This window comes from Mastomys coucha, unplaced genomic scaffold (genome assembly GCF_008632895.1).
Source record: "Mastomys coucha isolate ucsf_1 unplaced genomic scaffold, UCSF_Mcou_1 pScaffold21, whole genome shotgun sequence".
Lineage (NCBI taxonomy): Eukaryota > Metazoa > Chordata > Mammalia > Rodentia > Muridae > Mastomys > Mastomys coucha.
In genome coordinates, this window is record NW_022196904.1 from 101,125,899 (window position 1) to 101,139,681 (window position 13,783).

A 13,783-nucleotide genomic window follows, 5' to 3' on the forward strand; every position below is an offset into this window, starting at 1 on the left:
TCATTCTTCAGAGGGTGCCCACTTTTTTTTTGCTGTTATTAAGGCCTCTCGTTGGCTGTGCCCCAGGTCAGCATGAGATGCTGGGCACACTCGGAGGAGGGAACTTGTAATCTGAGGGAAGAATCTGACGAATCCCAGGTGCTTTACACAGCACATCAGCTGTCCCTCCCTATAAGACCAGACAAGGACCCCACTCCCACCCCACCACGCTCTGGCAGCCATTGTCACCTAACCACAGGTTGATAGAACAGAAGGTATTGACTCAATAGCTTCGCAGATATTCTTTTGAATACATGCTATATTTCAAACACTGGGTATATAGCCTGTGGCAGATCAGCAAGCCAAGACATATCTGTGGCCAGATAGCCAGTAAATGAGCAACACGTGCTCATGAGAGTAGAAGAGAAACAAAGAAGAATTGGCTTTTTTATAACCTGACCAAAAATACACATTGTTCCTTGAAAATCCAGTGCAATGATAATGTTAAATTAAGCCTTGCCAGGCATGATGGCACTTGCTTGTAATCCCAGCACTTGGAAGGTAGAGGAAGATCAAGGCTAGCTAGCAGCAGCTACATAGTCGCTGTGAGGGCAGCCTTAACTGTAGGAGACCCTGCCTATAAACAAAGTGAAAGCCATCAGTACTCTCTGCCCAGTCTGCCCTGGTGTTGTACTGATGCTTTCCCTCAGAGCCAGCTCCATGCTCATTTCATGTGGCTCCAGTTCTAACCAACATATCCATTTCTCTCCTCCTCCTCCTCCTCCTCTTCCTCTTCCTCCTCCTCTTCCTCCCTCTCCTCCTACCCCTCTTCCTGCTCCTATTCCTCCTCTTCCTTCTCCCCCTCCTCCTCCCTCTCCTCTTCTCTTCCTCCCTCTCCTTTCCCTCCTCCCTCTCCTCCTCTCTTCCTACCTTTCCTCCTCATCCCTCTCCTCCTCCTCCTCCCCCTGCTCCTCCTCCTCTTCCCCTTCCTCTTCTCCTCTATCTCCTTCTTCTCTTTTTCTTAGCACATTTTAAATATCACCCAAGTTTCTCATTTTCTCATTGGATATCATATCTTAAGTATGGTTGTGATGGTAGGTCTGGGGGGCTGTGGCATCTCTTGGCATCCAAGCCTGAGAACTGTGGAACTGAGAACATGGTCATTGGCTCTGGTATTGCCTTTGAGATGGGAATGGTTTTCTATATTCAAGGGGCCAAACCAGAAGGGGAAATCAAAAGGATCATGTTTTATGATATATTGAGATGATAGGACATTCAGGGTTCAATGTCCTTAACAAGGGCTTTAATTTCACCACATAGCCATGGATATGCATTCATACTGCTGTCTATGGCCGATTCCACCATGAGTGTTTGGAACAGAGAAAGCCACACATGTTCGCTTAAAGCCTTGGCCTCTGATCTCCACCTTCTGTGAATTTCCTGTTAGGCTAACACTTTCCATGGAATCATTTCCTCTAAGGCTCAGCTTCTAGGAACCAGCTGAGCTGCTGAGCCAGGCTCTGCCTCTTGCTGGTCACAGTGGTATTTGCCATCTTATGTCCCTCTGAGCCTCCACAATTTATTATTACAAGTTTTAATATTTCCTTTCCAGAGTATAATATCCTTTGAATGATTTAATACTTAATTCTCCAGCCCTTCCTTCCCCTTAGAAAGAAAGAAAATAAATAAGTAGACCATCAAATAGGGGTTATGACAGGACAGGACATTGCGTGTGTTTCTCCAAAGGTTTCACCAGCTTCCTTTAAACTTGGCTGTTGTTGCCACTGTAAGTCATTGTCTCACATCAGTGACAGCAATACATTTCCTTTGAATCTCTTGGGGGTCCTCTGCATGCACGGCTGTTTCCTATTTTACTGTTATAATAAGGGTGTTACTATGGTTACCCAGCACACCTTGTGTGGATGCTTTGAGGTCACTCCATGCCTGCTACTTCCCTTCACATAAGCTGAGCCAGAGGGTCTTAGGCTCTAGTAAACATCAGAGTCACACAGGGAGCTTAAGACTTGGTGCTGGCCCTATCCCAGCTTTCTAATCAGCAACCCTGACTAATCTGACCTTCTATTAAGTTCTTAGGTGAAGCCAGTGTCTCTGAGCTTCCCTGCATCCCTTTGAGAGTACAGATCTGAATGATCACCTCGTAGCATGATTTTAAATATAGAAACCTAATGTATGAATGATTTGCTGTCTGTGGAAAGAACAAAAGATGGGGTCTGAGCTTGGGGAGATGGATCCACTGAGGATCTGAATTCAATTCCCAGGACCCACATAAAAATGTTGGGTGGTGTATGTTTGTAATCCCAGCTCTAGGGTATAGAGGCAGGAGCATTCCTGAGGCTTACTGGCTGGCCAGTCTTGTTGATGAGCTTTGTGTTAGTGATAGACCCTATCTTAAGGTAGACTCTGTCTGAAGAAAGTAAGCACCTGAAAAATGATAACCCTTGGCTGTCTTCTGGCCTACACACAGGCACACACACACACACACACACACACACACACAATGATGCCATTAGGCCTCTAACCTCGCAGTGTTGTTCCACTGACCTGGGTTTTCTCTTGCAAGCTAAGATGTGGTAGAGATACTCTGTGGTACACACAGTAGATGGGGGCTGAGCCATGCAGTTGGGTTCAAAGTTGGTTTTTGCTCAGCATTCATGGTCCTGTCCAGTACTTCCAATAACACTTTCTGCCCAGATTTAACTTAGGAATGCTGGACAGCTGTGGTGGTTGTATGTTGTTTGATTGTGTTGGTTTTGAGCATCTCTTTGTACAACCATAAAAGCTAGCTGCTATGGTCTGGGTGACTTCTGCTTCTCTCTTCTACCTTCCACATCTTTACTATTTATCTTCTATGCATATTCTGCACATACATAATGAGACCTGGAATGGAGCATGGTACAGATTGTTAAACTAAGTCTAAATGTTTCTCCTTTCAGGGATTGACCTTGAGAACATTGTTTACTACAAGGACAGTACCCACTACTTCGTCATGACAGCCAAGAAACAGAGCCTACTGGACAAAGGCGTCATCCTTAATGTATGTACCTGTCAGCTGTGATTTCTTACCTGTCTTCCCTGGGCAACATGGACTGGCAGCATCTGCAGATGTAGGAGAAGATAACTGTCCTGCCAGGACCCACACAAGAGGGGAAACACTGCCTGCCACCTTCCTTGCCTTTGGCATTATGTGACTTCCTGGCCATACAGTTATGTTTTAAACATGTGCTGAGAGACTGTTGCCAAGATGTGCCCAGAATATGATCAGCTGAATCTTTCCCCTCCTCAAATGTCATTCATTTGGCCCCACGCCTTCACTAGGAGGTCACACGGACTTGGAGATGGGGACTCCTTGTCCTCGTGGACCATAGAGATGCTATCACTTAGGAGTCTCATGCTGTGTCCCCTTTGCCATGGAGGGGGAGGGACTTGCTGTTCCATCAGAGAGGAGCAGATACCTAGCTCTGCCATAAGCTAAGTCAGATGTTGATTTTTTTTCTGAATCTCAATCTTATGTCTACAAAGTGGAATAATTCCTATCTGAAGAGGGCTTTTGAGACATGACTGTGTAGTGGGTAGGGGTACATGAGGATTTCACACACACACACACACACACACACACACACACACGTGTATAGACACAGACACACATCATGTTTAGTACAGGGCCTGGTGGTTTTCAAGGTTCTTCTACACCCAGCCTTGCTTAAACACTTGTCCCATTGGCTCCTTGGTTTTACTCTGTGGATTTACTTCTTGTTTAGTTTTTGTTCTGAGCTAATTAATGTCTTGCTGTGTAGCTCAGCCTTCTAAGCACTGAAACTGCAGGCATGAACCCCAGGCTGAGCATACATTGTCAAGTATAAAGAGAGGACTAGGTGGCACTGGAGAGATGAGGTTAAGAGCACTTGCTATTCCTCTAGAGGAGCCAAATTTGGTTACTATCACCTACATTAGGTAGCTCCAACCTACTATAACTCCAGTTTCAGGAGATCCAATGCCCTCTTCTCATCTACACATGACATGTGCTTACATAGACACATACATATGAATGACTAAAACTGGACAAGAGGAGGTCGGGAGGAGGGGGGCTTTGGTCAGGCATCATCCTTCTAGAGTTCCCATGCACATTGCTGCAAGATAAGGATTCCACAGCCTCAGGTCAGCTGCCTCCAGGTCCTGGCCTGGACTGGGACCACTCATTGTAGCTTGCCAGAGTACAGTGTGCCTATCTTCTTGCCAGCTTGTACTGGCATCTGGCCTGGAATCGTGATTAACACAGGCCTCCCCTGGGCCTCCTCCACCCTGGCTGGGGCCTCTACTGAGAGCCTAGGTTGTGGGCAGAGGCTGTGGGTGGGTCAGATGAAGCTAGCCTCACTCACCCACACATACCAGTCATTATAGCTGGGCTTCCAAGTGTGCCAGCTCACAGCTGACTGCTCAGTCTGGTATGTGGTGCCCTCTCTTTCTCTCAGGTGGAAGTGGCTTCTTCAGTCTTCTAGTGAGTGAATGCTGGGTATAATCTTACAGGGGCAGTATTTGACTTTCCAAAATAGAGCATTTGAAATCATAGCTCCCCAGGAAATGCAAACAGAAGGTCACTCCAGTTATAGAGGAGCTCGTATGTCTTGAGACCTCCCATACTGGCACCTTACATGGGTCCTGTTAGCATCTCATTGTATACTACCAGTCATGGCATTATGAATCAGTAGGGGCAGCAATATCTCCTATGTGCCAAGCACAGCAGGGGACATTTCATGTGTGCACTCTCACTCCAGCTTTAAGGAGGAGATCTTGTAATTATGTTTCTGTGAGTGAGAAAATGGAGACTCAGAATCAAGCTAAACCACATGTCGAGATTGCAGTTGTGATAGGGTCTCATGTATGCCAGAGTGGCCTTTAACTCACTTTGTAGCTGAGGATGACTTTGGATTCCTGATCCTTTTGCCTCCATCTCCCACATACTGAATTGTGGGTGTGCATTACCACTCCCAGTTTTAATCAGTGCAGGAGAATGAACCCTGGTTTTTCATGCACACTGGGGAGTACTCTATCAGTAGAATTTTACCCTTTGCATCATCTCTGGGAAAGGTGGCCTTGTAGTTTCTCCACCAAAGATGAGCAGAACAGACTTTTAGAAATCTTCTAATCTTTTCTCTTTGTCCTCTGACACTCTTTGGCTGTATTGCTGGAATGAATTCTCTCATTATCCAAGCGCAGGTACCCTGGCTCACGCAAAGGAGAGAGACAATGCCCACTTTCACTGCCAAGGTATCTCCAGCATCACAGAAAAGTGAACAATGGAGTCCAGATAGAAATCCAGAGAGTGGCACGGCACTCATACCCTTTTTTCTAGTCTTGTTTGACCACCAACCACTGGACCCCAGTGTCTGGACCCCAGTAGCTTAACCCCATCCATTATTAGATCACATTTACTGGCTTGTTCCTTTGTCTCTTAATTGTACTTGAAGCTATTGCCAGAACCAGCCATGCTCAACGTGCTCCTTGTTTGCTGGGAGGCCGTTATCAAGTACACTCACTGTTCATTACAGTTCCCAGTGTCCTCTGTCTAAATTCCTACACGAGATAGGTCTTTCAGCACTCGATGCCAGGAAACACTTGCCTCCCCTGAGGAATTGCTGTGCCTCATTTTCTGATAAGGGAAGCCCATATCACATTTCCCCTTTGCCTTGGATGCCAGGAAGCCCAAAGCCAAACTGGGTGTTTAATCACAACTGTGTTAACTGCCATGGCTGCAACATATGTTTATTTCCTTGGCTCTGGTTTTCCAGTTTGGATTCACATGTGTGTAAGTGTGTGTGTGTGTGTGTGTGTGTGTGTTTATGTGCACACTTCCTGTGAACACACTGCACATATATGCATCTCTGTCAAAGTCAGATGTCAGCTTCAGGAGTGACTCCTCAGGAGCTGTCATCCTGTTTTCTGAGACAAGGTCTCTCACTGGCCAGAAACTCACCAGTTAGGCTAGGCAGGCTGGCAAAGGACTCCCCAGTGATCCTCCTGTCTATGCCTTCCCTGCACTGAGATTATAACCACACACTGTTCTGCCTGCTTCTTATGTAGGTTCTGGGGTTTGAACTTAAGTCCCCATGTTTGCACAACAAATGCTTTATGGACTGATTCATCTCCTAGACTCTCTATTTCTATTTGGAGTAGCCCCAATACTCGAACACCCATCTCAAGACCTTTTGCCTAAAGGGGATCTGAAGCTAGGCCTTTGGAGAGAAGGGATGTTTGATGTATGTCTTAATCTTCCTCAGGACTACATTGACACAGAGATGCTGCTGTGTTCAGAGAATGTGAACCAGGACAACCTGCTCTCCTATGCCAGAGAAGCTGCTGATTTTGCCACCAATTACCAGCTGCCATCCTTGGACTTTGCCATAAATCACAATGGGCAGCCTGATGTGGCCATGTTCGACTTCACCTGCATGTATGCCTCAGAGAATGCAGCCCTGATGCGTGAGCGCCAGGCACACCAGCTGCTTGTGGCTCTTGTGGGTGACAGCTTGCTTGAGGTACTACCTGCCCTTAGAGCCCTTCATTTATGCTACAGTTCAGATCCATGAATCTGTACTGGGGCTCGTAACCTCTGCCAACAACATCCCAGGGAAAGGCAGGTTCTCAGCTCTCCTGTAGAGGAAACCTTTTCTCCCATCTCCAGCTTCTTCTGGGCTATGTCTAGATTAAAGAACAAAATTAACCAGTCCTGTTCTAGAGCCCAAGACTGTTTTCCCTCAGAATATATAGACTCTGTAAGCATAGCTGGGACCTGTTAACCCAGGTGGGTGGCCCTATGTGGCTTTTCAGTATAGAGATCTTCCAGAGTGTGAGGGAGGCTGGGGGATGGAGGGGGGCAAGGCAGGAGATCTTCAAAGTACAGTGTTGAAACCATGGCTCTCCCTCTCACCCCTATAAATGCAAGGATCCTTAGATAAGCGAGCATTTGAGGGTTAGCATCCCATCTTAATATGAACACTGACGGTGTCTGCAAAGTTGTCCAGAACTGAGAGTCAGATTGCAAACCCTGCTTTTGGTACATCATGGGCAAGCTTGACCAGATCAGTCCTTGTTCACCCTGATTGTGGCCTGTCGATTCTATCCCTCTCCCTCCCGACCTTCCCTTCCTCTTACTCCTCCAGTGCTAAGTGCGCTGGCAGGCTCAGCGTTTTCCAGCCACAAAGCTTTTGCCCCTGATCTTACTAAATGGAAGATCAGAATCACACCCATGCTTCACAATGGTCATACAGGCCGCGCTTTCACGAAGCAATCCCTGGTTCCCTTCTCTCTCTTCCAGAGCCCCCAGGTAGCTTTACCACATATGGGGCCATTATACCCTTCACATTTTTGCTACAATCACCCATGATTCCAGTCAGCTGTGGGCAGCCAAGTTCTGCCCTTGCCTTGGTTCAGAGCTGGCAATCAGCCAATGCTGGATAGAATGGGAGAGAAGACTGGAAGAGTCTATGGGAATTTTATATGTGTTCTTTTACAGCCATTTTGGCCCATGGGCACAGGCTGCGCCCGAGGCTTCCTGGCAGCCTTTGACACGGCATGGATGGTGAAGAGCTGGGACCAGGGCACCCCTCCCCTGGAGGTGTTAGCTGAAAGGTGAGTCTTAAGAGTAGAGCTAATGGGGCTGGAGAGATGGCTCAGTGGTTAAGAGCACCGACTGCTCTACTGAAGGTCGTGAGTTCAAATCCCAGCAACCATATGGTGGCTCACAGCCACCCATAATAATGAGATCTGATGCCCTCTTCTGGGATATCTGAAGATAGCTACAGTGTACTTACATATAATAAATAAATAAATCTTTAAAAAAAAAAAAAGAGAGAGTAGCGCTCATAGCTGGCCCCAGCAGCCCAGGCAGGAATAGAGTCAGGCTGGCTGTCCAGCAGCTTTGAGCTTATCCGTCTTCTCATGTATGGCCTGATATGATCTCAGGGTCTCCAAGGACACTCTGTGTCATGATCCATTTCCTTTGCTGCATTTCTTTGTGTCCAGTGTCTTAGGCCCTGGATATTAGAGACAAATCTTGACATGGGCTAGATCTAAATCGTGCCTCTGCGACTTTTCTCATCCACACAAGGCCCAAGAGGTTTATTTAAGGAAGTCTTCAAGGACAGTGCACAGTGTCCTGCCCTGAATAAGGGTTCTGTGGCCTTCCAGGCCTCTCCTACAGTTGGCTTTCTCCCAGGCCACAAGACCATGAACAGATGGCTGACTTGGGAGAATTAGTACTGATATGAGAGACAGGCTTTTGATGGCCTTGGGTGTGGACCACTATGACCACAGGGTCAAGCCACAGTAGCAGTGTGGCCGGGTGGAGGCTTCCGCTGAACCAGAGGCTACTGAGATGCTGGCCCTGCACTCCTGCCTCATCCTGCCTAGTAAAGGAGACCACGTCCCCACCACCTGGATGCTTTGCCTTTCTCCCCATTTTTGTCTCTCCCCACACTTTGCAGCTCTCTGGAGTGTGTCAGACATTGCAGGGGAGGACTATACAAGCACACCAGGGAGAGCAGGGAAGAGCAGAATGTAGGAGCAAGGGCCTGTGGTGGCAAGAGCAACCCCTGACCTCTGGGCTCTGACTCCCTGCAGAGAGAGTCTTTACCGGCTGTTACCTCAGACAACCCCAGAGAACATCAACAAAAATTTTGAGCAGTACACATTGGACCCAGCCACACGGTACCCAAACCTCAACTTGCATTGTGTCAGACCTCACCAGGTAAGCCCACTTCCAAGTCTGTCTCAAGCCCCTGAAGTGACCTGACTGAGGAAAAAAGAACGGTCTCATAAATTGTCACATTCCTGGAACTGAAGCCTCCAAAGCATGCTACCCCAGGGGTGGAGCCAATTCTTTTCCCCAGAAGATGCAGGGATTCAATAAAGGAAGCATTCTTTATAGCGTATAGGAGGGAGCTAGGCCACATGTGGTGCTGCACACATCTGTGTTTATTTGCATATTTGTGTATGTTTTCATGTGTTAATTTGTCACTGTGCAAATCACAATGTCACCGTGACACTGACTATATCTATGTCAAAAATAATCCACTTTCCTAGGTATCTCCTCTCTTCCTTATCATGCATGGGCCTGTACTTCATTCTGGGGATTTTATGCACCCAATTTTTACCTTCTTCAATTAATAGGATGGAGATTATTAGTACAGGTTCTTATTAGCTAATTAGAAACTCACTGTCAGTTCTCCCTCATTTGGGAAGACAGTTCAGGCCTGTGGTGTGTGCTGAAAGCCGTGCCAGCCAACACCTGATGAAAGTAGTGTCAGGGAGTCTGGTGTGGGGCATGGGATCTGGGAACTGGTGGGCAGATATGTGACCTTTTCTGTTCATAGGTGAAGCATTTGTACATCACTAAGGAGATGAACCGCTTCCCTCTCGAGAGATGGGGCTCGGTGAGGAGATCTGTCAGCCTCTCCAGGCGAGGTGAGTTGTCTTTCTGGGACCCTGAGACAAGCTGTGCAGAGGATGAAGCTTGTTCAGACCCACAGCCAGCTTGGCCCTGACCCATTACCTGTGTGACCTTAACTCTTTGTGGCCTCTCCTCTTTGTCTTTCGGCTTCCACATCTGTAAGAGCAAGGGTAAGACAGCATTATTAGAGTTAAGGCATGCAGTTAGTCGAGCATTTAGCACAGGAAAGTCCATGTAGGCAGTTCCATGGGGCTGGTTTTTCTTTGCCTCTTGTTTCTGGAATGAGGGTCCTGACTCCCCAACTGAAACAACAGATTCCTGAGCTTTCACCCCCTCTTCTGATCTTCCTAGTCCTGACACAACACCAGCTGCAGAGTGAGTGCACAGAGGTGGGGGAGGGATGGTTCAATGAATAACTCCCCAGTAGCCAGCTTCTCTCAGGCCCCTCCCCTGTCCTACCCAGGGACACTCCAGCTACCTCTGTCTACCCAGCCTCTCCCTCCCTTCCCTGCACATACCACATGCCCAGCTGCTGTAAAACACTGCTTACAGTTTTACAACTTTTATTGTTATACAACTGTTTTATGACTATTACACAACTGGTTTTTTACAACTTTTACTGATACAACTGTTACTGTATTATTTTTACCCAAGCATGGCCGGCTCTTTCTCATTCTTTGCTGTCACTCCATCATGTTTTCCTGGAATGCCTCTATCTGGTTAATTTCTAGACATTCTTCAATAGCTAGCTCAAATACACATCCCTAGACACTTTCTTTAAAGAGGTCTCCTCCCTGGGCTAGCTTACAGCAAACCTGGTCATGAGCTTCTCTACCCATGACAGGCACAAGTCATTAGTGTCACCCAGTAGATTCAGGGTCTATGTTCTTGGCCTCCAATCCTGGACCCAGCTATTCTCCCTAGGGACAGTGCTGTTAGACAGTGTGCTTCCAGTTGACCCAGGTCCTGAAGAATGGCCATCAGGGTTACATTTATGTCATCCACTCATCCTGGTTCCCAGCCCTAATGGCAGTGAGAGTGACTGATGCTTGGGCTGAACTATCTCACCATCGGTATCTTTCCCACAGAGTCAGACATCCGGCCTAACAAGCTCCTTACCTGGTGCCAGCAGCAGACCAAGGGTTACCAGCATGTCAGAGTCACTGACCTGACCACATCCTGGCGCAGCGGCTTGGCCCTGTGTGCTATCATCCACAGCTTCCGGCCAGAGCTGATGTGAGTGTGGACCCTGAACACAAGGGACCCCAGCCTTCTCTGTGTGGAGAGCCCTCCAACCCAGCTCAGTATTTTTTTCTGCAAGTTTCTATTTGGGTTGTTTTCTAAAACTTGCTTTTTGTCCTTGTTTGGACAGCAACATGTTTGCCCATTGTCCCTAGTTTATGACAGTCAGCACAGGATTGGTGGTTATGTCTCTCCATTTGGCCCCCAATCCTAATAGCCACATTTTGGAAATTTGAGCATATGCTTCAAAGCCCCACCTCCAAGGAAGGAAATAGAAGAGAGACCTAACTCAACCAAAGCAGCATTTCTCTGACACCCATATTCACCAGATCATTAATGGAATTTTCTAGAGCCTCTTTGTGTGTTAGCACAATGGCAGAGTCAACTAGAAGGTGAGATGACATTCTAGAACCCTTTGTGATGTCCAAAGAACAATACTTATTGACACAGGGAGCAGCACAGGCTCCCATAGACCCTTCCTAAAACACTAATGAAAACCTACCAAAATCATGTAGCAGACAGGAATCTCATCTCCATATGTATATGGAGACGAGATGTATATGATTTGATTGGTTTGAGAAAAGCTCCTGCTACTGTAGCAATTACAATGAAGAATGAATAAGAGAAGTAGTTAAGGTAACTCCTACATTTTCCAAAGAGGCTAAATCATTTTCTGGTAGTTTGAGTCTAAGTCAGTGGTATGATCATGGCCCCCATGTTTGATTCAGTCCCTTCATGAGTGAGGCATGTTCCTGGGCTTGAGGTTGGGGCTCAATGGGGCTCGAAAAGTCATCAGCCCACAGTGCTTTTTATGGGCAATTCATCCTAACTCACCATGAACTTCACCTGATATTGATCCTCCAGCAATTTTGACTCGCTGAATGAAGATGACGCTGTGGAGAACAACCAACTGGCATTTGATGTGGCCAAGCGTGAGTTTGGGATCCTGCCTGTGACCACAGGCAAAGAAATGGCGTCTACCCAGGAGCCCGACAAGCTCAGCATGGTCATGTACCTCTCCAAGTTCTATGAGCTCTTCCGGGGCACCCCACTGAGACCCATGGGTAAGCATGGAGACTTGTTCAGCTGCTAGTATTATCTCTGTCCTCCAACCCAAGTCTGGCTGGTGCCATCTACTCTGCAGCTACCAGATACTTTCCATTTGACTCAGAGGCCAAACAAGGGTGACCCCTGAAGAAATGTAATGATCTCTCCATACCCTCCAGCCATTTAAGGCTTTATAAATGTCAGGGTGACCTTTATTTTCGAAGAGTCCTGATACAATGACACCCACAGGTTACAACATCACCAACTGGTCCTGGATCCCAATTTCAACATGGCTTTTACTTCTCAACAGATTCCTGGCGTAAAAACTATGGAGAAAATGCTGACTTTGGCTTGGGCAAAACATTCATTCAGAATAACTATCTCAACCTCACATTGCCCAGAAAGAGGACCCCACGGGTAAGTTTCAGGCCTGTGTTTTGTTTCAGGAAGGAGAATATCATACCCAGGTCGGTTTATGTTGACAAACTACGTACATCAGGACTCAAAAGATATGCACCTAGCTTAGTGGATCCATTTCTTAAGAGCGAACCCAGGTTAGCTCTATCCCCTGAGTGATAGGTTCGAGCTCATTTCTCATGCCATTAGACAGTTCAGATCAGGCGTATGACGGACATTGGTTAAGTGACAAGGGTATATAGTAGTATTCTATATTCTCACACTTCCATTCATTAAATTAATTTGTTCATTCAATGGTCATCATGCCCCACTAACTTTAAGGCTGTGGTTTTTAGTCGTTTTGATGATGAGAGAAATTACACAGACATGAATGATGTGGGGTTCTTGTCCTTAAGTCCAGTCCTAGTTGGCTTCTCTGTTGTGATGATTAAACACTGACCAGACTGATGTGGGGGAGGAGAGGTTTTGTTTGGTTTACACTTCCATGTCACAGTCCATCATCAAAGGACACCAGAGCAGAAGGTCAGGGCAGGAATCTGGAGACAGGGACTGAAGAAGCCATGGAAGAATGTTCACACTCCATCACTTGCCTGCTTTCTTATACAACCCAGAACCGCTTGCTCTGAGGTGGTACCATCTACAGTGGACTGGACACCCTACATCAATAATCAGTCAAGAGAATGCCTTGCTGACCTGTCTACATTCAGCCAGTCTGATGGAGGCATTTCCTCAGTTGGAATTCCCTCTTCCTGGGTGACTCTACTTTGTGCCAAATTGGCAAACACTAATCAGCACAAGCCCAGGGTGTAATAAGGTTCTAGAACTTTCCAAATTTATAACACCCTTAGTGGCTATGACTTTTTTTTTTTTTACAGTGTTTCCGGATAAGGGGTGGGGGGATGCTTGTTCTGTTTCCTAAACAGTTAAGTCCAAAAAAAAAAAAAAAAAAAAATCAGTACTTTTCAAGATATCTGACAGATATCACTAAGTGTCCTGCCATTCCTCTGGGTTCACGGTAGTTTCATGGGATACTTAGCTACACAGTTTGGGAACCATACATCTAAAGAATAATTATCATTTTATTTATGATATCCAACCTGTGGCCTGAAGGTAGAAGTGTACCCCCAGGATAGCTGTGAATATAGTCTAACATAAAATTGTGAACTTAATTCAAACATGATAAGACTATTTTTAAAAGATTTATTTTTATTTATTTTATGTGTATGAGTACACTGTAGCTGTACAGATGGCTGCTGTTGATCTCAGGACCTCTGCTGGCCCTGCTCGCTCCGGCGTAATTTACTGCAGCTGTCTTTAGACACATCAGAAGAGGGCATCCGATCTCATTACGGATGGTTGTGAACCACCATGTGGTTGCTGGGATCCAAACTCAGGACCTTCGGAAGAGCAGTCAGTGCTCTTACCCATTGAGCCATCTCACCAGCCCATGATAAGACTTTTTTAAGACACAGTCTTACTATGTAAACCAGGCTGGCCTCAAACTCAGAGATCTGCCTGCCTCTGCCTTCTTCTACTGGGATTAAAAGTATACATTATTGTGCTTGCTTCGGCAGCACATATACTAAAATTGGAATGATACAGAGAAGATTAGCATGGCCCCTGCGCAAGGAT

At 46.5% G+C, this 13,783-nt stretch overlaps 1 protein-coding gene, 1 long non-coding RNA gene and 1 pseudogene across 10 annotated transcripts in view; 2 read left to right on the plus strand and 1 right to left on the minus strand.

Moving 5' to 3' along the window:
• Nucleotides 1-13,783, plus strand: part of Mical2 (microtubule associated monooxygenase, calponin and LIM domain containing 2) — a 199,742-nt gene that overhangs the window by 86,164 nt on the left and 99,795 nt on the right. For all 9 annotated transcript variants that reach the window (XM_031387904.1, XM_031387905.1, XM_031387896.1 and 6 more), the window contains 8 exons: nucleotides 2,934-3,034; nucleotides 6,276-6,533; nucleotides 7,511-7,626; nucleotides 8,617-8,743; nucleotides 9,369-9,459; nucleotides 10,534-10,681; nucleotides 11,552-11,751; nucleotides 12,045-12,151. In XM_031387904.1, coding sequence (XP_031243764.1) covers nucleotides 2,934-3,034; nucleotides 6,276-6,533; nucleotides 7,511-7,626; nucleotides 8,617-8,743; nucleotides 9,369-9,459; nucleotides 10,534-10,681; nucleotides 11,552-11,751; nucleotides 12,045-12,151 — 1,148 coding nt within the window. The remainder of the gene's footprint in view (nucleotides 1-2,933; nucleotides 3,035-6,275; nucleotides 6,534-7,510; nucleotides 7,627-8,616; nucleotides 8,744-9,368; nucleotides 9,460-10,533; nucleotides 10,682-11,551; nucleotides 11,752-12,044; nucleotides 12,152-13,783) is intronic.
• Nucleotides 8,950-11,028, minus strand: LOC116102811. Its single transcript, XR_004123291.1, has 2 exons — nucleotides 10,565-11,028; nucleotides 8,950-9,601 (listed from the first exon to the last, which is right to left on the minus strand). It is a non-coding gene; the product is annotated as an uncharacterized LOC116102811 (long non-coding RNA).
• On the plus strand, nucleotides 13,710-13,783 carry LOC116104228 (annotated as a pseudogene).